Source organism: Taeniopygia guttata, chromosome 31, assembly GCF_048771995.1.
Source record: "Taeniopygia guttata chromosome 31, bTaeGut7.mat, whole genome shotgun sequence".
Taxonomy (NCBI): domain Eukaryota; kingdom Metazoa; phylum Chordata; class Aves; order Passeriformes; family Estrildidae; genus Taeniopygia; species Taeniopygia guttata.
In genome coordinates, this window is record NC_133056.1 from 1,800,691 (window position 1) to 1,823,971 (window position 23,281).

The 23,281-nt window shown below is 64.4% G+C and overlaps 1 protein-coding gene and 1 pseudogene across 5 annotated transcripts; one reads left to right on the plus strand and one right to left on the minus strand.

The window, feature by feature from the left end:
* The first annotated feature begins 176 nt into the window (after positions 1 to 176).
* Positions 177 to 11,424, plus strand: LOC115492083 (selenide, water dikinase 2-like; annotated as a pseudogene).
* An 826-nt stretch (positions 11,425 to 12,250) lies between these two features.
* IKBKG (inhibitor of nuclear factor kappa B kinase regulatory subunit gamma) lies at positions 12,251 to 23,238 on the minus strand. 5 transcript variants are annotated; one of them, XM_072920310.1, is made up of 13 exons: positions 22,943 to 23,238; positions 21,029 to 21,489; positions 20,417 to 20,511; positions 20,270 to 20,314; positions 19,381 to 19,483; positions 18,711 to 18,820; positions 17,577 to 17,717; positions 16,660 to 16,756; positions 15,564 to 15,593; positions 15,366 to 15,464; positions 13,957 to 14,081; positions 12,517 to 12,581; positions 12,251 to 12,430 (listed from the first exon to the last, which is right to left on the minus strand). In XM_072920310.1, exons 1-13 carry the CDS (start codon positions 23,055 to 23,057, stop codon positions 12,312 to 12,314), a joined length of 1,605 nt encoding a protein of 534 aa, XP_072776411.1. In that variant the 5' UTR covers positions 23,058 to 23,238; the 3' UTR covers positions 12,251 to 12,311. The 5 variants fall into 5 exon arrangements, with proteins under 5 accessions (XP_072776411.1, XP_072776410.1, XP_072776412.1 ...); XM_072920309.1 differs by lacking the exon at positions 15,564 to 15,593 and adding an exon at positions 15,695 to 15,724; XM_072920311.1 differs by lacking the exon at positions 15,564 to 15,593 and having other exon boundaries at positions 15,366 to 15,494; positions 18,711 to 18,817.
* Between the last annotated feature and the right edge of the window lie 43 nt (positions 23,239 to 23,281).

Here is a 23,281-nt window from a genome sequence, read left to right on the forward strand (position 1 = left end):
AAGCCACGCCCTCCTTCCTCCACGGACCAATCGCCGCTCTCCTCACCTGTCACACCCCCCTTAGACCCCGCCCAGCGTTGGCACCGCCTCCTCTCTCTCCAAACCGACCAATCCCCGCCCGCGCTCTTCACGCCTCGCCCAATCAGCGCCCGCCGGCGGCGGGGCCGCAGCCAATCAGCAGCGGCGGCGGGCGGCGGGGCGGCTCATTGCAAGATGGCGGCGGCGGCGGGCGGGTCGCGGCGCTGGGACCCGGCGGCGCTGGGCCTGGACCCGTCCTGGCGCCTCACGGCCTACGGGGAACTGCGCGGCTGAGGCTGCAAAGTCCCGCAGGAGACGCTGCTCAAGCTCCTGGCGGGACTGGAAGGGCAGAGCCCCGCGGGAGCCGGAGGAGGCGGAGGGGAAGGGGCGGAAGCGGAGAGCGGCGGGACCCGGGCGCTGGGTGAGTGTGGGGGGGATCCGGGAGGGCTCCGTGAGGGCTCCGTGAGGGCTCCGGGGGACTCAGGGCAATGGGGGGGCCCTGAGGGGTTCGGAGGTCCCCTGAGGGGTTTGGGGGTCCCTGAGGGGTTCGGAGGTCCCCTGAGGGGTTTGGGGGTCCCTGAGGGGTTTGGGGGTCGCTGAGGAGTTTGGAGGTCCCTGAGGGGTTTGGGAGTCCCTGAGGGGTTTGGGGGTCCCTGAAGGGTTTGGGGGTCCCTGAGGGATTTGGGGGTCGCTGAGGGGTTTGGGGGGGGGTCCCTGAGGGGTTTGGGGTTCCCTGAGGGGTTCGGGGGTCCCTGAGGGGTTTGGGGGTCCCTGTGGGGTTTGGGTATCCCCTGAGGGGTTTGGGGGTCGCTGAGGGATTTGGGGGTCGCTGAGGGGTTTGGGGGTCGCTGAGGGGTTTGGGGGAATCCCCTGAGGGGTTTGGGGTCCCTGAGGGGTTTTGGGGCTCCCTGAGGGGTTTGGGGGGATCCCCTGAGGGGTTCGGAGGTCCCCTGAGGGGTTCGGAGGTCCCCTGAGGGGTTTGGGGGTCTCTGAGGGGTTTGGGGCACTCCGGAGGGCGAAGGTCGGAGGGGGGCGGGGCCGGGGGCAAAGGTGGCGAGAGGGGGAGGGGAGGGGACAAAGGGCACGGAGGGGGAGGGGCGGGAGGGGGAGGGGCCCCCGCGGATCCGGTTCCCCCCCCCGGGCAGGATCCGCGTCCCGTTCCGGCCCGGGAACGCCCCGTCCGTGTGTCCCGGTGCTGCCCGGGATGGGCTCGGTGCCCCCCTGAGGGCTCGGTGCCCCCGGGATGGGCTCGGTGCCCCCCTGAGGGCTCAGTGCCCCCCGGGATGGGCTCTGTGCCCCCCATGATGGGCTCGGTGCCCCCGGGATGGGCTCGGTGCCCCCGGGATGGGCTCGGTGCCCCCGGGATGGGCTCGGTGCCCCCCGTGATGGGCTCGGTGCCCCCCGTGATGGGCTCGGTGCCCCCGGGATGGGCTCGGTGCCCCCCGTGATGGGCTCGGTGCCCCCCTGAGGGCTCAGTGCCCCCGGGATGGGCTCAGTGCCCCCCATGATGGGCTCGGTGCCCCCCGGGATGGGCTCGGTGCCCCCGGGATGGGCTCGGTGCCCCCGGGATGGGCTCGGTGCCCCCGGGATGGGCTCTGTGCCCCCCATGATGGGCTCGGTGCCCCCGGGATGGGCTCGGTGCCCCCGGGATGGGCTCGGTGCCCCACTGAGGGCTCAGTGCCCCCCGGGATGGGCTCGGTGCCCCCCGGGATGGGCTCAGTGCCCCCGGGATGGGCTCGGTGCCCCCCGGGATGGGCTCGGTGCCCCCGGGATGGGCTCGGTGCCCCCGGGATGGGTTCTGTGCCCCTGTGACCCTCTCTGTGCCCGCTGTGCCCGCAGGCATCGGGCTGGACTCGTGCGTGATCCCGCTGAGGCACGGGGGGCTCTCGCTGGTGCAGACCACCGACTTCTTCTACCCCATCATCGACGATCCCTACATGATGGTACCCCAAAAAAATACACCCTGGGACCCCAAAATTACCCCTGGGACCCCATAAATACTTCTGGGACCCCAAAATCACCCCTGGGACCCCAAAAACACCCCCTGCACCCTAAAATCACCCCCGGGACCCCAAAATCACCCCCAGGACCCAAAAATCACCCCTGGGACCCCATAAATACCCCTGGGACCCCATAAATACTCCCTGCACCCCAAATCCCACCTGGGGACCCCAGATCTCACCCTGAGCACCCCAAATCCCCCTTGGGGACCCCAAATTTCACCCTGGACACCCCAAATTCCCCCTGGTGACCCCAGATACCACCCTGGACATTCCAGATCCCCCCTGGGGACCCCAAATCCCACCCTGGGCACCCCAAATCTCACCTGTGATCTCGAAATCCCACCTGGGGACCCCAAATCCCACCAGGAGACCCCCCCCCAGTCCCACCCTGGGTACCCCAAATCCCCCCTGAGTACCTTAGATCCCACCCTGGGCATCCCAAATCTCATCTGGGCACCCCAAATTCCCCCTGGGGACCCCAAATCTCACCCTGAGGACTTCAAATCCCACCTGGGGACCCCAAATCCCCCCTGGGGACCCCCCAGTCCCACTCTGGACACCCCAAATCCCCCCTGGGGACCCCAAATCCCACCCTGGGCACCCCAAATCTCACCTGTGGCCTCGAAATCCCACCTGGGGACCCCAAATCTCACCTGAGGGCCCCAAAATCCCCTTCAGGCCCCCCCATATCCATCCCAAGGCTCCCACACTCTGCCTTGGACCCCCCTAAACCCACTTTGGACTCCCCAAACCCCATCAGGGTCCCCCAATCCTGCCCTGGACCCCCCCAAAACCCATTTTGGACCCCCCTAAACCCATTTTGGACCCCCCAAACCCATTTTGGACCCCCCAAACCCATTTTGGACCCCCCAAACCCCATCAGGGTCCCCAAAATCCTGCCCTGGACCCCCCCCAAACCCATTTTGGACCCCCCAAACCCATTTTGGACCCCCCCTAAACCCATTTTGGACCCCCCAATCCTGCCCTGGACCCCCCCTAAACCCATTTTGGACCCCCCAAACCTATTTTGGACCCCCCAAACCCCATCAGGGTCCCCAAAATTCTTTCCTGGACCCCCCCAAACCCATTTTGGACCCCCCAAACCCCATCAGGGTGCCCCAATCCTGCCCTGGACCCCCCCTAACCCCATTTTGGACCCCTCAAACCCATTTTGGACCCCCCTAAACCCATTTTGGACCCTCAAACCCCATCAGGGTCCCCCAATCCTGCTCTGGACCCCCCAAAACCCATTTTGGACCCCCCAAAACCCATTTTGGACCCCCCAAACCCCATCAGGGTCCCCCAATCCTGCCCTGGACCCCCCAAAATCCATTTTGGACCCCCAAACTCCATCAGGGTCCCCAGAATCCTGCCCTGGAGCTCCCTAAACCCATTTTGGACTCCCCAAACCCCATCAGGGTCCCCCAATCCTGCCCTGGACCCCCCCAAAACCCATCAGGGTCCCCCAATCCTGCCCTGGACCCCCCCTTAAACCCATTTTGGACCCCCCCAAACCCCATCAGGGTCCCCAAAATTCTTTCCTGGACCCCCCCAAATGCATTTTGGACCCTCCAAACCCCATCAGGGTCCCCCAGTCCTGCCCTGGACCCCCCAAAACCCATTTTGTACCCCCCAAAACCCATTTTGTACCCCCCAAACCCCATCAGGACCCCCCAGTCCTGCCCTGGACCCCCCAAACCCCCTCCCACCCCGTTCCAGGGCCGCATCGCCTGTGCCAACGTGCTGAGTGACCTGTACGCCATGGGGGTGACAGAGTGTGACAACGTCCTGATGCTGCTGAGCGTCAGCCAGCGCATGAGCGACGAGGTGACGGGGACAGGGGGTGACATGGGGACACGGGGGGGACACACCCTGGGTGTGACAGTGTCTTGGTGGCATGAGCGACGAGGTGACAGTGACAGGGGGTGGCACGGGGACATGGGGACACGGAGGTGACACAGGGACATCGGGGGGACACAGGGGCAGGGGGGGGACACAGGGACACACGGACATGGGGGGGACACAGGGACACGGAGGGGACACGGGGACACACGGACATGGGGGGGACACAGGGACACAGGGGGGACACACGGACATGGGGGTGACACACCCTGGGTGTGACAGTGTCCTGGTGGCAATAGCGACGAGGTGACACAGGGACAGGGGACATGGGGGGGTGACAGGGACACTGTGGGGGAGACAGGGACACTAAGTCAGTGACAGGGACCCTGGGGGGGGGCAGGACAGGGACCCGGGGGGTGACAGGAACCCTGGGGGTGACAGGGACACTGGAGGGGTGACAGGGACACTGTGGAGGTGACAGGGACACTGGCGGGTGACAGAGATATTGAGGTGGTGACAGGGACCCCGGGAGGGTGACAGGGACACTAAGTTGGTGACAGGGACCCCAGGGGGGTGACAGGGACCATGTGGGGTGACAGGGACACTGAGTCAGTGACAGGGACCCCGGGGGTGACAGGGACACTGTGGAGGTGACAGGGACCCCGGGGGTGACAGGACCCTGTGGGGGTGACAGGGACACAGTGGGGATGACAGGGATATTGAGGTGGTGACAGGGACCCTGGTGGGTGACAGGGACACTGAGTCGGTGACAGGGACACAGTGGGGGTGACAGGGACACTGGTGGGCAACAGAGATACTGAGGTGGTGACAGGGACCCTGGAGGGGTGACAGGGACACAGTGGGGGTGACAGGGACCCCGGAGGTGACAGGGACACTGGTGGGTGACAGAGATATTGAGGTGGTGACAGGGACCCCGGGGGTGACAGGGACCCTGATGGGTGACAGGGTGACAAGGACCCCGGAGGTGACAAGGACCCCGGGGGTGACAGGCCGCTCGTGTCCCCAGGAGCGGGACAAGGTGATGCCGCTGATCATCCAGGGGTTCCGGGACGCGGCCGAGGACGGGGGGACGTCGGTGACGGGGGGACAGACGGTGCTGAACCCCTGGGTGATCGTGGGGGGCGTGGCCACGGCCGTCTGCCAATCCAGCGAGTTCATCATGTGAGTGGGGCGGGGCCAGAGCACATGTCAATCATTTCTGTGGTGGGCGGGGCCAGTGCTGTCAATCATTTGTGGTGGGTGGGGCCACTACTGCCTGTCAATCATTTCTGTGGTGGGCAGGGCCTGTGCCACCTGTCAATCATTGGTGTGGTGGGCAGGGCCAGAGCCGAATGTCAATCATTTGTGTGGTGGGCGGGGCCAGTATGGCCTGTCAATCATTTGGTGGGTGGGGCCAGTGACGCCTGTCAATCATTTGTGTGGTGGGCGGGGTCACTGCCACTTGTCAATCATTTGTGTGGTGGGCGGGGTCACTGCCACTTGTCAATCATTTGTGTGGTGGGCGGGGCCAGTGCTGCCTGTCAATCATTTAGTGGGTGGGCGGGGCCAGTGTCACCTGTCAATCATTTGGAGGGCGGGGCCAGTGTCACCTGTCAATCATTTGGAGGGCGGGGCCTGTGCCACCTGTCAATCATTTGTGTGGTGGGCGGGGCCACTGATACCTGTCAATCATTTGGTGGGTGGGGCCAGTGATGCCTGTCAATCATTTGTGTGGTGGGCGGGGTTTGGGGCCATGGGGCGGGGTTTGGGGACATGGAGGCGGGGCGTGTCCCCCCTGCTGACCCCCGCCCTGGCCAGGCCGGACAGCGCCGTGCCCGGGGACGTGCTGGTGCTGACCAAGCCCCTGGGGACACACATGGCTGTCACCGCCCACCAGTGGCTGGACATCGTGAGTGACGCTGAGGGCACCGGGAGGGACGGGGGGACACTGTGGGGGGGGGCAGAGCCAGCTCTGTGTCCCCAAGGTGTCCCTGAGGCTGTCCCCCCCACTGTCCCCGCAGCCCGAGCGCTGGAACAAGATCAAGCTGGTGGTGACGCGGGAGGAGGTGGAGTTGGCCTATCAGGAGGCCGTGGCCAGCATGGCCACGCTGAACCGCACCGGTGCGTGACACTGGGGACAGGGCCACCCCCATGGAGCCACCGGGGCTGTCCCCTGAGCCACCCCACATGTCCCCAGAGCCACCGGGGCTGTCCCCAGAGCCACCAGGGCTGTCCCCAGAGCCACCCCGGAGAGCCCAGAGCCACCCCACATGTCCCCAGAGCCACCCCGGGGAGCCCAGAGCCACCCCGGGGAGCCCAGAGCCGCTCCAGATGTCCCCAGAGCCGCCCCAGGGAGCCCAAAGCCACTCCAGATGTCCCCAGAGCCACCCCGGGGATGCCCAAAGCCACCCCAGGGAGCCCAGAGCCGCTCCAGATGTCCCCAGAGCCACCCCGGGGATGCCCAAAGCCACCCCAGGGAGCCCAGAGCCGCTCCAGATGTCCCCAGAGCCGCCCCAGGGATCCCAGAGCCACCCCACATGTCCCCAGAGCCACCCCGGGGATGCCCAAAGCCACCCCAGGGAGCCCAGAGCCGCTCCAGATGTCCCCAGGGAGCCCAAAGCCACTCCCTGTGAGGTGGCACAGTATCCCTGTGAGGTGACAGTGTCCCGTGAGGTGTCCCAGTGCCCCTGTGCCTTGTGAGGTGTCCCCATGCCCCGTGAGGTGTCCCCACGCCCCGTGAGGTATCCCCATGCCCCGTGAGGTGTCCTGGTGTCCCCATGCCCCGGTGACCCATCGGTGTCCCCATGAGGTGTCCCCATACCCCATGAGCTGTCCCCATGCCCCCAGTGTCCCTGTGTCCGCACGGTGACTGCCGGTGTCCCCGTGCCCGGTGTCCCCGTGGCCCGTGAGGTGTCCCCACGCCCTGGTGTCCCCGGTGTCTCCATACCCCGGTGTCCCAGTGTCCCCATGCCCTGGTGACCCCCGGTGTCCCCGGTGTCCCCACACCCCATGAGGTGACCCGCTGGTGTCCCCAATCCCCGTGAGATATCCCCACGCCCCGGTGTCCCCATACCCCGTGAGGTATCCCCACGCCCCGTGAGGTGACCTGCTGGTGTCCCCAATGTCCCCACACCCCGGTGACCCGCGGTGTCCCCACACCCCCGATGTCCCCGTGTCCCCACGCCCCAAGAGGTGTCCCCTGTGTCCCCATGGCCTGGTGACCCACCGGTGTCCCCACGCCCAGTGTTCCCGATGTCCCCGTGTCCCCCCGCCCCGTGAGGTGTTCCTGGTGTCCCCATGCTCCCACACCCCGGTGACCCCTTTGTCCCCGCAGCGGCGGGGCTGATGCGCGCCTTCGGGGCGCACGCGGCCACGGACGTGACGGGCTTCGGGCTGCTGGGGCACGCGCGGGCGCTGGCGGCGCAGCAGCGGCAGGACGTGGCCTTCGTCATCCACAACCTGCCCGTGCTGGCGGGCATGGCGGCCGTGAGCCGCGCCTGCGGGGGCCGCGGGGGGCTGCTGCGGGGCACGGCCCCCGAGACATCAGGTATGGGGTACTGGGGGGCTGTGGGGTACCGGGGGGCTGTGGGGGGCTGCTGCGGGGCACGGCCCCCGAGACGTCGGGTACGGGGTACTGGGGGGCTGTGGGGGGCTGCGGGGGGCTGCTGCGGGGCACGGCCCCCGAAACCTCAGGTATGGGGTACTGGGGGGCTGTGGGGTACCGGGGGGCTGTGGGGGGCTGCTGCGGGGCACGGCCCCCGAGACATCGGGTACGGGGTACCGGGGGGCTGCGGGGGGCTGTGGGGGGCACGGCCCACGAGACATCGGGTACGGGGTACCAGGATGGGATTGGGGGGCTGAGAATGGGGGTTTGGGATCATGGGGGGCTGCTGCGGGGCACGGCCCCCGAGACATCGGGTACGGGGTACTGGGGGGCTGTGGGGGGCTGTGGGGGGCACGGCCCCCGAGACATCGGGTACGGGGTACCGGGGGCTGTGGGGGGCCACAGGGGCTGTGGGGGGCTGCTGCGGGGCACGGCCCCCAAGACATCGGGTACGGGGTCCGGTGGGATGGGGGGCTGAGAATGGGGGTTGGGATCCTCGGGGGGGTCTCAGAATGGGGGGAGAGCTCAAAATGGGGTTTGGGAACTCAAAATGGGGTTTGGGAACTCAAAATGGGGTTTGGGACCTTTGGGAGGGGGAAACTTAAATTGGGGATTGGGGCCCTTGGAGGGCTCAGATTGGGGTTTGGGACCCTCAGGGGGGGAGCTCAAAATGGGGTTTGGGACCCTTGGGGGGCGCAAATTGGGGTTTGGGACTGGGGGTCAGATTGGGGTTTGGGCTGCTGCGGGGCACAGCCCCCGAGACATCGGGTACGGGGTCCCACAGGATTGGGGAAAACTCAAATTGGGGTTTGGGATCCTGGGGGGCTGTGGGGGGCTGCTGCGGGGCACGGCCCCGAGACATCGGGTATGGGGTACCACGGGATGGGATAGGGGGCCTCAAATTGGGGTTTGGGCTGCTGCGGGGCACGGCCCCCGAGACTTCGGGTACGGGGTCTGGTGGGACCGGGGGGCAGATTGGGGTTTGGGATCATGGGGTCAGATTGGGGGTTGGGACCCTCAGGGCTCAAATTGTGGTTTGGGACCCTTGGGGGGCTCAGATTGGGGGTTGGGACCTTGGCGGGGGGGGGGGTCAGATTGGGGGTTGGGACACTCGGGGAGGGGGGCTCAGAATGGGGGGAGAGCTCAAAATGGGGTTTGGGAACTCAAATTGTGGGGGGGGGGACTCAAAATGGGGTTTGGGACCCTTGGGAGGCTCAAATTGGGGTTTGGGACCCTGGGGGAGTTCAAATTGGGGTTTGGGACACTCGGGGGGGCTCAGATTGGGGTTTGGGACCCTGAAAAGGGGAAAAGGGGCATTGGGAATGGGATTGGGGACCCCAAAATGGTGCTGGGCACCCCGAAATGGGGCTGGGCACCCTGAAAAGGGGGTGGGGATCCCAAAATGGAGTGGGGAGCCTGAAAAGGGGGTGGGGGCACCAAATGGGGTTTGGGACCCTAAATGGGGGTGGGGAGCCCAAAATGGGGAAAAAGGGCGCCAGGAATGGGATTGGGGACCGTGAAAAGGGGGGTGGGGACCCCCAAAATGGGGGTGGGGAGCCCAACATGGGGCTGGGGGCACCAAATGGGTTTGGGGTGCCAGGATTTGGGGTTTCGGGGTGCCCCGGGCACCGGGTTTTCAGGGTTCCTCAGGTTCCGGATTTGGGGTTCTCCAGGTTCCAGATTTGGGGTTTCGGGGTTCCCCTGGTGCTGGGGTTTGGATTTTGGGGTTCTGGGTTTGGATTTTGGGGTTCTGGGTTTGGATTTTGGGGGTCCGGGGTTTGGAGTTTGGGGTTCCTCCGGTTCCAGGGTTTGGATTTTGGGGTTCCAGGTTTGGATGTTGGGGTTCCGGGGTTTGTTTGGATTTTGAGGTTCAGGGTTTGGATTTTGGGGTTCCGGGGTTTGGATTTCAGGGTTCCCCCGGTGCTGGGGTTTGGCATTCCGGAGTTTGGGGTTTGGGGTTCCCCTGGTTCCGGTGTTTGGGGTTTGGAGTTTGGGGTTCTCCCGGTTCCGGGGTTCCGGGTTTGGATTTTGGGGGTTCCAGGTTTGCATTTTGGGGTTCTGGGTTTGGATTTTGGGGTTCCGGGTTTGGATGTTGGGGTTCCAGGTTTAGATTTCGGGGTTCCAGGTTTGCATTTCGGGGTTCCGGGTTTGGATTTTGGGGTTCCAGGTTTGGATTTTAGGGTTCCGGGTTTGGATTTCGGAGTTCCAGGTTTGGTTGTTGGGGTTCACATGGTTCCGGGGTTTGGATTTTGGGGTTCCTCCAGTTCCGGGGTTTGGATTTTGGGGTTCCAGGTTTGGATGTTGGGGTTCTGGGGTTTGTTTGTATTTCGGGGTTCCGGGTTTGGATTTTTGGGGTTCCGGGGTTTGGATTTTGGGGTTCCAGGTTTGGATGTTGGGGTTCCCATGGTTCCGGGGTTTCGTGTTCCGGGGTTTGGATCTTGGGGTTCCCGTGGTTCTGAGGTTTCGGAGTTTGGGGTTTTGGGGTTCGGGGTTCCCCTGGTTCTGAGGTTTTGGGGTTTGGGGTTTTGGGGTTTGGGGTTTTGGGGTTCGGGGTTCCCGTGGTTCTGAGGTTCCAGGTTTGGCTTTGGGGTCGGCAGGGGGGCTGCTGGTGGTGCTGCCGCGGGCTCAGGCCGCGCGGTTCTGCGCGGAGCTGAAGGCGCCGGGGCTGCGGGCGTGGATCGTCGGCGTGGTGGAGAAGGGGCCCCGCGGCGCCCGAGTCATCGACAAACCCCGAGTGATCGAGGTGCCGCCCCGCGGGGCCCCCCCGCGCCCCGACAGCCCCGGGGAGCCCCCCCCGGAGCCCCCCCGGGCCCCCTGCTAGGGCAGGGACCCCAAAATCCCCGCCCGGGGGAGAGCCCTGCCCTGAGACAGTGCCCGGGAAAGGGACCCCAAAGAAACCCCCGAGAAAACCCCAAAACTGGGGCAGAGACCCCCAAAATCCCCGCCCGGGGGAGAGCCCCGCCCTGAGACAGCGCCCGGGAAAGGGACCCCAAAAAACCCCAAAGAAATCCCCAAAGAAACCCCAAAACTGGGGCAGAGACCCCCAAAATCACCGCCCGGGGGAGAGCCCCACCCTGAGACAGCTCCCGGAAAAGGGACCCCAAAGAAAACCCCAAAGAAACCCCAAAATTGGGGCAGATCCCCCTGATAGAGCCACACTGAGCCCCCTGCTAGGGGACCCCAAAAAACCCCCGAGAAAACCCCAAAATTGGGGCAGAGACCCCCCAAAATCCCCGCCCAGGGGAGAGCCCCACCCTGAGACAGCTCCTGGAAAAGGGACCCTAAAGAAAACCCCAAAGAAACCCCAAAATTGGGGCAGATCCCCCCCAAAAGAACCACACTGAGCCCCCTGTTAGGGGACCCCAAAGAAAACCCCAAAATTGGGGCAGATCCCCCCAAAAGAACCACACTGAGCCCCCTGTTAGGGGACCCCAAAGAAATCCCAGAGAAAACCCCAAAATTGGGGCAGATTCCCCCAATAGAACCACACTGAGCCCCCTGCTGGGGGACCCCAAAAAACCCCCCAAAAATCCCCGAAAGTCAAAACAAATCCTAAAAAAAATCCCATCAAAGCTGCCCCCCCAAAAATCCCATCAAAGGCCCCCCAAATTCGGTCAAACCTCCCCTTTCAGGGGACCCCAAAACCCCCCCAGATCTCTGCCCACCCCCCCCCAGTGCCGCAGGGAACCCCCCAAAATCCTGACCCGGCTCTGCACAACGAGGGTCCCCCAAAATTCCCCCCCCCCCTTTTTTGGGGACCCCTCCAAGATCCCCTCCCCCCCCGGCTCTGCCCGATGAGCAGCGGGCGGAGCCCCCCCCGAGCACCCCAAAATCCCCCCGCGTGACGCCCCCCCCCAAAACCCCCCGCGGGGTGGGGGACGGGCCGAGACTCCCCCTCAGTGAGGGGGGGTGGGGGACCCCCCCAGAAATGGGGCAATAAACGAGATTTCAGCCAAATTTTGGGGGGTGTTTATTGAGGGGGGAGGGCACCCCCGGGGGTGATTTTAGGGCGCCCTTGGGGTTGATTTTGGGGCGCCCCCGGGGGTGATTCTGGGGCACCCTTGGGGGTGTTTTTGGGGTGCTGGGGGTGATTTTGGGGCACCCCCAGGAGTGTTTTTGGGTTTTCCCGGGGGTGTTTTTGGGGTGCTGGGGGGGGTTTTGGGGCACCCCCGGGGGTGATTTTGGGGCACCCTTCGGGGTGTTTTTGAGGTGCCCCCGGGGGTGGTTTTGGGGCCCCCTTGGGGTGATTTTGGGGCACCCTTCGGGGTGTTTTTGAGGTGCCCCCGGGGGTGATTTTGGGGCACCCCCGGGATGTTTTTGGGGCGCTGGGGGGGGTTTTTGGGGCACCCTTGGGGGTCTTTTTGGGGCACCCCCATGATGTTTTCGGGGCGCTGGGGGTGGTTTTGGGGTGTCCCCAGGGGTGATTTTGGTGGGGCTCCCCTGGGGACGTTTTTGGGGCACCCCCGGGGGTGTTTTTGGGGTGCTGGGGGGGTTATTTTGAGACACCCCTGGGGGTGTTTTTGGGGTACCCCCATGATGTTTTCGGGGCGCTGGGGGGGTTTTGGGGTGTCCCCAGGGGTGATTTTGGTGGGGCTCCCCAGGGGTGATTTTGGTGGGGCTCCCCTGGGGGTGTTTTTGGGGCACCCCCATGATGTTTTCGGGGCGCTGGGGGGGGTTTCTGGGGCGCCCTTGGGGGTGTTTTTGGGGCACCCTTGGGGGTGTTTTTGGGGTGCCCCCAGGGGTGTTTTTGGGGCACACCCGGGATGTTTTTGGGGCGCCCTTGGAGGTGATTTTGGGGCTCCCCCATGATGTTTTCGGGGCGCTGGGGGGTTTTGGGGCCCCCCTCACTTGATGCAGTCCATGACGTGGATCTGCAGCGTGTCCATGTCCGGGGCCTTGTACTGACACTTGGGGCAGCACAGGTCCGGCCCCTCCTCGGGGGGCGGCAGGAGCCCCCCAAAACCTGCGGGGGTGGGGGAGGGGCACAGTCAGGCTCTGCCCCTCCCCCCAGGGGGGATTTTGGGGGTCCCGGGCCCCCCCCGTACTCACCCCCCGCCGGGGCCGGGGCCGGGGGCGGCTCCGAGTGACGGTTCCGCATCTCCTCCAGTCGGGCCCTGGGGAAACGGGGGGTTGGGGGGTTTGGGGGGGATTTTGGGGGGATTTTGGGGGATTTGGGGGGGATTTGAAGGAATTTGGGGGGGTTTGAGGGGATTTGAGGGGGTTTGCGGTGATTTGGGGGGGATTTGAGGGGATCTGAGGGGGATTTGGGGGGGTTTGGGGGGGATTTGAAGGGATTTGGGGGCGTTTGAGGGGATTTGGGTGGATTTGGGGGGATTGGGAGAGATTGGGGGGATTTCGGGGAATTTGGGGGGGGTTTGGGGAGGATTTGGGGGGGATTTGGGTGGATTTGGGGGGATTTGGGAGGATTTGGGGGTGATTTGGGGAGTTTGGGTGGACTTGAGGGGATTTGGGGGGGTTTGAGGGGGTTTGGGGGGGATTTCGGAGGATTTTGGGGGGGGTTGGGTGGATTTGGGGTGATTTGAGGGGATTTGGGGGGATTTGGGGGGGATTTGAGGGGATTTGGGGAGGATTTGGGGGGGATTTGAGGGGGTTTGGGTGGATTTGGGTGGATTTGAGGGGATTTGAGGGGATTTGGGGGGGATTTGGGGTGATTTGGGGGGATTTTGGGTGGATTTGGGGGGATTTGGGGGGATTTGGGGGGGTCTCAGGGGGCTTTGGGGGGTTATTTAGGGGCCGTTGGGGATTCAGGGAGAGTTTTGGGGGGCACCCGGAGCGTTTGGGGGAGTTGAGGGATTTTGGGGGGTCTGGGGGGTGTCAGGGAGGGGGAAGGGGGTCCCTGGGGTGGGTTTGGGGTGATTTTGGGGAGTTTTCGGGCTGTTTTCAGGGTGTTTTTGGGGTGTTTTCAGGGTGGGTTTGGGCAGTTTTGGGGTGTTTTGTGGGGGTGGTTTTGGGGTGTTTTTGGGCCGTTTTTGGGCTGTTTCAGTGTATTTTCTGGGTGCTCTGGGCTGTTTTCGGGGCGTTTTTCGGGGTGTTTTTGGGGAGTTTTTGGGCTGTTTTCAGGTGTTTTGGGGCTGTTTTTGGGCTGTTTTCAGGGTGGTTTTGGGCTGTTTTCAGGCTGTTTTCGGGGTGTTTTTGGGCTCTTTTTGGGGTGTTTTCAGGGTGGTTTTGGGCTGTTTTAAGGGTGTTTTTAGGCTGTTTTTTGGTTGTTTTCAGGGTATTTTTGGGGTGGTTTTGGGGAGTTTTGGGGGTGTTTTGGGGCTGTTTTCGGGGTGTTTTCGGGGTGTTTTTGGGCTGCTTCCAGGGTGCTTTCGGGGTGCTTTCGGGGTGTTTTCAGGGTGGTTTTGGGGAGGTTTTGGGCTGTTTTCAGGGTGCTTTCGGGCTGTTTTTGGGCTGTGTTCGGGGTGTTTTCGGGGTGTTTTGGGGCTGTTTTCGGGGTGCTTTCAGGGTGTTTCGGGGTCTCAGGCGTACCGGGCCCCGTCCCCGCTCAGCCGCAGCCGCAGCTGTTTCAGCTCCTCCTGCAGCGCCTCCCTCTGCCCGTGCAGCTGCTCCCGCGCCGCGCGCTCCGCCTCGAAATCCGCCCGGTAAATGTCGGCCTGGGACCCAAAACAGCGTGAGACACCCCAAAATCAAACTGGGAACCCCAAAAACAGCGTGAGACACCCCAAAAACAGCGTGGGACACCCCAAAACCAGTGTGGGGACCCCAAAAACAGCATGGGGACCCCAAACCCAACCAGGGAACCCCAAAAACAGCGTGAGACACCCCAAAAACAGCGTGAGACACCCCAAAATCAGCGTGAGACACCCCAAAATCCAACAGGGAACCCCAAAAACAGCGTGGGACACCCCAGAAACAGCGTGGGACACCCCAAAAACAGCGTGAGACACCCCAAAAACAGCATGGGACACCCCAAAAACCGCATGGGAACCCCAGAAACAGCATGGGAACCCCAAAAACAGCGTGGGAACCCCAAAAACAGCGTGGGAACCCCAAAAACAGCGTGGGAACCCCAAAAACTAACAGGGAACCCCAAATCCATCCTGGGAACCCCAAAAACAGCATGGGACACCCCAAATCCGGCATGGGACACCCCAAAAACAGCATGGGACACCCCAAATCCAGCATGGGGACCCCAAAAACTAACAGGGAACCCCAAAAACAGCGTGGGACACCCCAAAAACAGCATGGGGACCCCAAATCCAACCAGGGAACCCCAAATTCCAGCATAGGAACCCCAAAATCAAACAGGGAACCCCAAATCCAGCATAGAACCCCAAATCCAACCAGGGAACCCCAAATCCAACCAGGGAACCCCAAAATCAAACGGGGAACCCCAAAATCCAAACAGGGAACCCCAAAATCCAACCAGGGAACCCCAAATCCAGCATGGGAACCCCAAATCCAGCCAGGGAACCCCAAAATCCAACCAGAGAACCCCAAAATCAAACGGGGAACCCCAAAATCCAAACAGGGAACCCCAAAATCCAGCCAGGGAACCCCAAAATCCAACCAGGGAACCCCAAACCCAACCAGGGAACCCCAAAATCCAGCATGGGACACCCCAAATCCAACCAGGGAACCCCAAAATCCAACCAGGGAACCCCAAATCCAGCCTGGGAACCCCAAACCCAACCAGGGAACCCCAAATCCAACCAAGGAACCCCAAATCCAAACAGGGAACCCCAAAATCCAGACAGGGGGAGGTTTGGGGGGGTCGGGGGAGGTTTGGGGGGGTCGGGGGAGATTTGGGGGGGTCAGGGCAGTTTTGGGGGGTCAGGGCAGTTTTGGGGGGATTTGGGGGGCTCAGGGCAGTTTTGGGGGGCTCAGGGCAGTTTTGGGGGGCTCAGGGCAGTTTTGGGGGGATTTGGGGGCCCCACCTGGGCCTGCAGCACGGGGATGGTCTCCAGCGCCGCCCGCTGCCGCTCGGCCTCGGCCTTGAGGCGGTCGATGAGCTCCTGTTTGAGGGCCAGCGCCGCCTCGGCCGCACGGAGCTGCTCCTGCGTCACCTGCGGGGACAGGGACACCTGGGACACCTGGGGGACACCTGGGGACACTTGTGCCACCCCCAGCGCCGCCTCGGCCGCGCGCAGCTGCTCCTGCGTCACCTGGGGGGACAGGGACACCTGTGACACCTGAGAGATCACCTGGGGACACCTGAGAGATCACCTAGGGACACCTGTGACACCTGTGACACCCCCAGCGCCGCCTCGGCCGCGCGCAGCTGCTCCTGCGTCACCTGCAGGGGGGTGACAATGGCACCTGTGACACCTGGGGACACCTGAGAGATCACCTGGGGACACCTGGGACACCCCCAGCGCCGCCTCGGCCGCGCGCAGCTGCTCCTGCGTCACCTGCGGGGGGGACAATGGCACCTGGGACACCTGGGGACACCTGAGAGATCACCTGGGGACACCTGAGGGTCACCTGGGACACCTCTGAGATCACCTGGGGGTCACCTGGGCAGTCACCTGTGTCATCTGAGGGTCACCTGTGACACCTCTGAGATTACCTGTGACACCTGTGACACTTGGGGGTCAGCTGTGCCACCTGAGGGGCACCTGGGGGGCACCTGTGCCACCTGAGAGATCTCCTGTGACACCTCTGCAATCACCTGGGGGTCACCTGGGACACCTGAGAGATCTCCTGTGACACCTGAGAGATCACCTGTGCCACCTCTGAGATCACCTGTGCCACCTAAGGGTCACCTGGGACACCTGAGGGTTCACCTGGGACACCTGTGGGATCACCTGTGCCACCTGGGGGGCACCTGTGACACCTCTGAGATCACCTGAGGGTCACCTGTGACACCTGAGAGATCTCCTGTGACACCTGGGGGGCACCTGAGAGATTACCTGTGACACCTGTGCCACCTGAAGGTCACCTGTGCCACCGGGGGTCACCTGGGACACCTCTGAGATCACCTGTGCCACCTGAGAGTCACCTGGGACACCTCGGAGATCACCTGAGGGTCACCTGTGCCACCTGAGGGATCTCCTGTGACACCTGAGGTCACCTGTGCCACCCCCAGCCCCCCACTCCTGTGTCACCTGGGGCAGCACAGTGACAGCTGGGGGGTGGCACTGTCACTTGGGGACTCACCTGAGGGCCACGGGGACATCCCAGGTGTCCCCAGGTGTCCCCAGGTGTCCCCAGGTGTCCCCTGCCCCTCACCTGGCTCCGTTTGTCCCCCTCCAGGCTGGCCTTGATGTGGGCGTCGTACTCCTGGAACAGGTGATGGTAGGCGGCCTGCAGCTGCACCAGCTTCCTCCTGGGGATTGGGGACATCGGGGACATTTGGGGACATTGGGGACATTGGGGACATTGGGGACATTGGCGGAAATTGGGGACATTGGGGGGATTGGGGACACTGAGGGGACATTTGGGGGCATTGGGGCATTGGGGGCATCGGGGACATTGGGGACACTGGGGACATTGGGGACATTGGGGACATTGGGGACATTTGGGGACAGTGGGGACATCGGGGACATTTGGGGACATTGGGGACAGTGGGGACATTGGGGGCATTGGGGGATTGGGGGCATCAGGGACATTGGGGACATTGGGGACATTGGGGGGATTGGGGACATGGGGGGATTGGGGACATCGGGGACATTGGGGACAGAGGGGACATCGGGGACATTGGGGACAGAGGGGACATTGGGGACATTGGGGGACATTGGGGACATTGGGGACATTGGGGACATTTGGGGACATTTGGGGACATCGGGGACATTGGGGGGATTGGGGACATCGGGGACACTGGGGGGGTTGGGGACATTGGGGACATTGGGGACACTGGGGACATTGGGGACACTGGGGACATCGGGGGGGTTGGGGACATTGGGGACATTGGGGACATTTGGGGACATTGGGGACATTTGGGGACACTGGGGACATTGGGGACATTGGGGACATTGGGGGGATTGGGGACTTTGGGGACATTGGGGACATTGAGGGGACATTGGGGGACATTGGGGACATTGGGGACATTGGGGACACTGGGGACATCGGGGCCAGCAAGGGGCCCCCAGGGACATCCCCGGGTGTCCCCAGGTGTCCCCAGGTGCCACCCTGTCCCTGTCACTCACTTCTCCTCGGTGGCCCCGTGCCGCTCCACCCTCAGGGCGGTTTCCAGGTTGGTCACCTGGAGCCGCAGCTGGTCCAGCTGCACCTGGTGGCCCTGTGCCACCTCCTCCAGCTGGTGGCAGCGCTCGGCGTCCCCGCGGGCCCTGGGACACCCCGGGGACACCCCAATGTCACCCATTGTCACCCTGTGCCACCTCCTCCAGCTGGTGGCAACGCTCGGCGTCCCCGCGGGCCCTGGGACACCCAATGTCACCCAATGTCACCCAGTGTCACCCCAATGTCACCCCAATGTCACCCATTGTCACCCCAATGTCACCCAGTGTCACCCTGTGCCACCTCCTCCAGCTGGTGACACCGCTCAGCGTCCCCGCGGGCCCTGGGACACCCAATGTCACCCCAATGTCACCCCAATGTCACCCCAATGTCACCCATTGTCATCCATTGTCACCCTGGGCCACCTCCTCCAGCTGGTGGCAGCGCTCGGCGTCCCCGCGGGCCCTGGGACACCCAATGTCACCCCACTGTCACCCTGTGTCACCCCAATGTCACCCCAATGTCACCCCAGTGTCACCTGATGTCACCTGCGCAGGTGCCACCCCCACCTGGCTCCAGGTGCTCTCGCCCCGCCCAGCTCTGCTGCGGTGTCACCTCCTCTTGGGGACAGTCCCTGACCCCGACTGCCCCTTGTGCCGTCCCCGGGTGTCCCCATGTCCCCCAGGTGTCCCCAGGTGTGTCCCCAGGTGTGTCCCCATGTCGCCCAGGTGTCCCCATGTCCCCCCCAGGTGTGTCCCCAGGTGTCCCCCAGGTGTCCCCGTCTCCCCCCAGGTGTCCCCCAGGTGTGTCCCCAGGTGTGTCCCCATGTCCCCAGCTGTCCCCAGCTGTCCCCATGTGTGTCCCCACGTGTGTCCCCATGTCCCCAAGTGTGTTGCCGTGTCCCCAGGTGTCCCCCCAGGTGTCCCCATGTCCCCCCAGGTGTCCCCACGTGTGTCCCCACATGTGTCGCCATGTCCCCACGTGTGTCGCCACGTCCCCAGGTGTCCCCCATGTGTGTCCCCATGTCCCCATGTGTGTCCCCATGTCCCCCCAGGTGTCCCCAGGTGTGTCCCCATGTCCCCCCATGTCCCCCCATGTCCCACCTGCGCTCCAGGTGTTCTCTCTCCGCCCGGCTCCTCTCGAGGCGATTTTGGCTCTCCCGGAGCTCCCCCAGGAGCGACGTCACCTGAGCCTGGACCTGGGCCTTGTCCTGCTGGGGACAGCGACGGGACACTGACACCCTCATGGGGACACTGACACCCTCATGGGGACAGGGACACTGCCACCGGGACAGGGACAGGGACGGGGACACTGCCACCGGGACGGGGACACTGCCACCCTGACAGGGACACTGCCACCCTGACAGGGACACTGCCACCGGGACAGGGACACTGCCACCCTGACGGGGACAGGCATGGGGACACTGCCACCCTGCTGGGGACAGGGACAGGGACAGGACACTGCCACCCTCTGCGTGTCCCCAGCTATCCCCAGGTGTCCCCAGGGCTGTCCCCAGCCTGTCCCCAAATGTCCCCAAGTGTCCCCAGCTGTCCCCAGCTGTCCCCAGCTGTCCCCAGGTGTGTCCCCAGGGCTGTCCCCAGCTGTCCCCAGGTGTCCCCAGAGCTGTCCCCAGCTGTCCCCAGCTGTCCCCAGGTGTCCCCAGAGCTGTCCCCAGCTGTCCCCAGCTGTCCCCAGCTGTCCCAGGTGTCCCCATGTCCCCAGGTGTCCCCAGGTGTCCCCAGGTGTCCCCATGTCCCCAGGTGTCCCCGGTACCTCCAGCTGGCGCCTCAGGCTCTGCAGCTGCAGTTCGGCCGCGCGGGAAACGTCCTGAGCCCGGAGCTCGGCCACCGCCACGCGTGTCCTCAGTGCCACCAGCCTGTCCCCAAGGGTCCCCAAGTGTCACCAACTGTCACCAACCCTGCCCAGTGCCACCAGCCTGTCCCCAAATGTCACCAACCCTGCCCAGTGCCACCAGCCTGTCCCCAAGTGTCCCCAAGTGTCACCAAACCATCCCCAGTGCCACCAGCCTGTCCCCAAATGTCCCCAAATGTCACCAACCCTGCCCAGTGCCACCAGCCTGTCCCCAAATGTCACTAAATGTCACCAACTATCCCCAGACTGGCCCCAAGTGCCCGCAAGTGTCCCCAGACTGTCCCCAGACTGTCCCCAAGTGTCCCCAGACTGTCCCCAGTGCCCCCAGACTGTCCCCAGTGTCCCCAAGTGTCCCCAAGTGTCCCCAGACTGTCCCCAGACTGTCCCCAGTGTCCCCAGTGTCCCCAGTGTCCCCAAGTGTCCCCAGACTGTCCCCAGACTGTCCCCAAGTGTCCCCAGACTGTCCCCAAGTGTCCCCAGTGTCCCCAGTGTCCCCAGTGTCCCCAGTGTCCCCAGTGTCCCCAAGTGTCCCCAGTGTCCCCAGTGTCCCCAGTGTCCCCAGACTGTCCCCAAGTGTCCCCAGTGTCCCCAGTGTCCCCAGTGTCCCCAAGTGTCCCCAGTGTCCCCAGTGTCCCCAGTGTCCCCAGACTGTCCCCAGTGTCCCCAGTGTCCCCAAGTGTCCCCAGTGTCCCCAGTGTCCCCAGTGTCCCCAGTGTCCCCAGTGTCCCCAGTGTCCCCCAGTGTCCCCAGTGTCCCCAGTGTCCCCAGTGTCCCCAGTGTCCCCACTCACTCAGCCTCAGCCTCTGCCAGGCGCTGCCTCAGCTGCTCCTCGGAGCTGGGGGGACACGGGAGGGGTGAGGGGGGGTTGGGGACACCGGGGTGTCCCCAAGGGGAGGGGACAGGGGACAGGGACAGGGGACAGGGGACAGGGGCTCACCTGGGCTCCGGGGGGGCCCCGGGGGGGGCCTGGGGGGGCTCCGGGACAGCGGGGACGTCCTCGAAGGGGACAGGGGACACCGAGCGGGGCGGCGCCTGTGGGGACATTGGGGACATCAGGGGGACATCAGGGGGACATTGGGGACATCAGGGGGACATTGGTGGCACCCCAGGGGGCATAGGGGACATTGGGGGGACATAGGGGACATCAGGGGGACATTGGGGACATCAGGGGGACATTTGGGGCACCCCAGGGAGACATTAAGGACATCAAAGGGACATTGGGGGCAACCCAGGGGGACATTGGGGACATCAGGGGGACATTGGGGACATCAGGGGGACATCAGGGAGACATTGGGGTCACCCCGGGGGACACTGGGGACATCAGGGGGACATTGGAGTCACGCCAGGGAGACATTGGGGACATCAGGGGGACATTGGGGACTCTCCAGGGGGACAATGGGGGCACCCCCAGAAGACATTGGGGACATCAGGGGGACACTGGGGACATCAGGGGGACACGGGGAGGTGACACGGGAAGGGGACATGGGACACGGGGAGGGGACATGGGGAGGGGACACGGGGAGGTGACACCGGGAGGGGACACACATACCTCAGTGCTGGTGTCAGGGCTGGTCCTGCAGATGTCCCCAGTGTCCCTGAGCGTGTCCCTGAGGGTGTCCCTGATGTCCCCAGAGGTGTCCTTGGTGTCCGTGAGGACGTCCCTGATGTCCCCAGCGGTGCCCTTGGTGTCCCCAGGGGTGTCCTTGGTGTCCCCAGCGGTGTCCTTGGTGTCCCCGGGGGTGTCCTTGGTGTCCCTGATGTCTCCAGCGGTGTCCCCGGGGGTCTCTCGGATGTCCCCAGGTGTGTCCCTGCCGTCCCCGGGGGTGTCCGGGGTGTCCCCAGCGCTGTCCCCGGGGCTGTCCCCGCGCTGTCCCCGCAGGTGCAGCACCAGCTCCCGGGCCTGTCCCCAACGTCCCCAGAGCAGCTCCCGCTCGCCCCGACGCTGCTGCTGCAGCTTCCGCAGCTCCTCCAGGCGCTGCCGCAGCGACTGCGTGCAGTGACACAGGGCACCTGGGGACAGCAGTGACAGTGACACAGGGACACAGGGACAGCAGTGACACAGCGACTGCGTGCAGTGACACAGGGCACCTGGGGACACAGGGACACAGGGACACAGGGACAGTGACACAGGGCACCTGGGGACAGAGGGACAGTGACACAGTGACAGCAGTGACACAGGGCACCTAGTGACACAGGGCACCTGGGGACACAGGGACAGTGACACAGGGCACCTGGGGACAGGGACAGGGACACAGGGACAGTGACACAGTGACACAGGGCACCTGGGGACAGGGACAGGGACACAGGGACAGTGACACAGGGACACAGGGCACCTGGGGACATTGGGATGTTGGGGAGACACTGGGAACTGGGGACTTTGAGGGGAACTGGGGACATTGGGGGGACATTGGGGGGACATTGGGGACATTGGGGCGACACTGGAGGTGCTGAGGGCATCGTGGGGCATTGGGGACATTGGGGACATTAAGGGGAACTGGGGACACTGGGGGGACATTGGGATGTTGGGGGGACACTGGGGACACTGGGGACATTGGGGGGGACATTGGAGATGCTGAGGGCATCGGGAGGACTGGGGACACTGGGGACACTGAGATGTTGGGGGGACACCGAGAACTGGGGACACTGGGGACTGGGGACTGGGGACACGGGAGGGGACATTGGAGGTGCTGAGGGCATCGTGGGGCATTGGGGACATTGGGGGGACATTGGGGACATGGGGGGACACTGGAGGTGCTGAGGGGACATTGGGACATTGGGGGGACTGGGGACATTGGGATGTTGGGGAACATTGGGGACATTGGGGACTGGGGACATTGAGGGGAACTGGGGACATTGGGGGGAACTGGGGACATTGGGGGGGACATTGGAGGTGCTGAGGGCATCGGGGACACTGGGGGGGACTGGGGACATTGGGGACATTGGGGACTGGGGACACTGGGGGACATTGGGGACACGGGAGGGGACATTGAAGGTGCTGAGGGCATTGGGATGTTGGGGGGACATTGGGGACATGGGGGGACATTGGAGGCGCTGAGGGGACATTGGGACATTGGGAGGACGTTGGGGGGACACTGGAGGTGCTGAGGGCATTGGGGGACATTGGGGACATTGGGGGGACTGGGGACATTGGGGACATTACAGGGAACTGGGGACACTGGGGGGGACTGGGGACAGTGGGGACATTGGGATGTCGGGGGGACATTAGGGATTGGGGACATGGGGGGACATTGGAGGCGCTGAGGGGACATTGGGACATTGGGGGGACACTGGGGACATTGGGGGGGACACTGGGGACATTGGGACGTTGGGGTGACACTGGCGGTGCTGATACCATCGTGGGGCATTGGGGACACCCCAATGGGGACACGGGGACACCTCTGGGGACCCCCTCAGTGCCCCCCCATTGTCCCCCCACTGTCCCCGGGCCCGGCCCGGCTCTCACCCCTCAGCTCGCGGTTCTCCGCCCTCAGCCGCTGCAGCGCCTCCGCCAGCGCCGGCTCCGCCTCGGGCCCGGGCTGCACCATCTCTGCGGGCCGCCGCCAGCGCCCGCCGCTCATCGGCGGCTCCCGGGGCGGGACCGGGCGCGGGTCGGGGATTTTTGGGCCGAATTCGGGGATTTTTGGGATCCCGGCGGCTCCGGCGGCGGCGCCGCCACTTCCTGCTTCCGCCGCCAGCGCGTGACGTCACCGCGCCCCGCCGCGCTTCCGCCTCGCTCAATGTCGTGGCGGCGCCATAGCAACGCCGAGGGCGGAGAGCGCCGATTGGTTACGCCTCCGCGTGT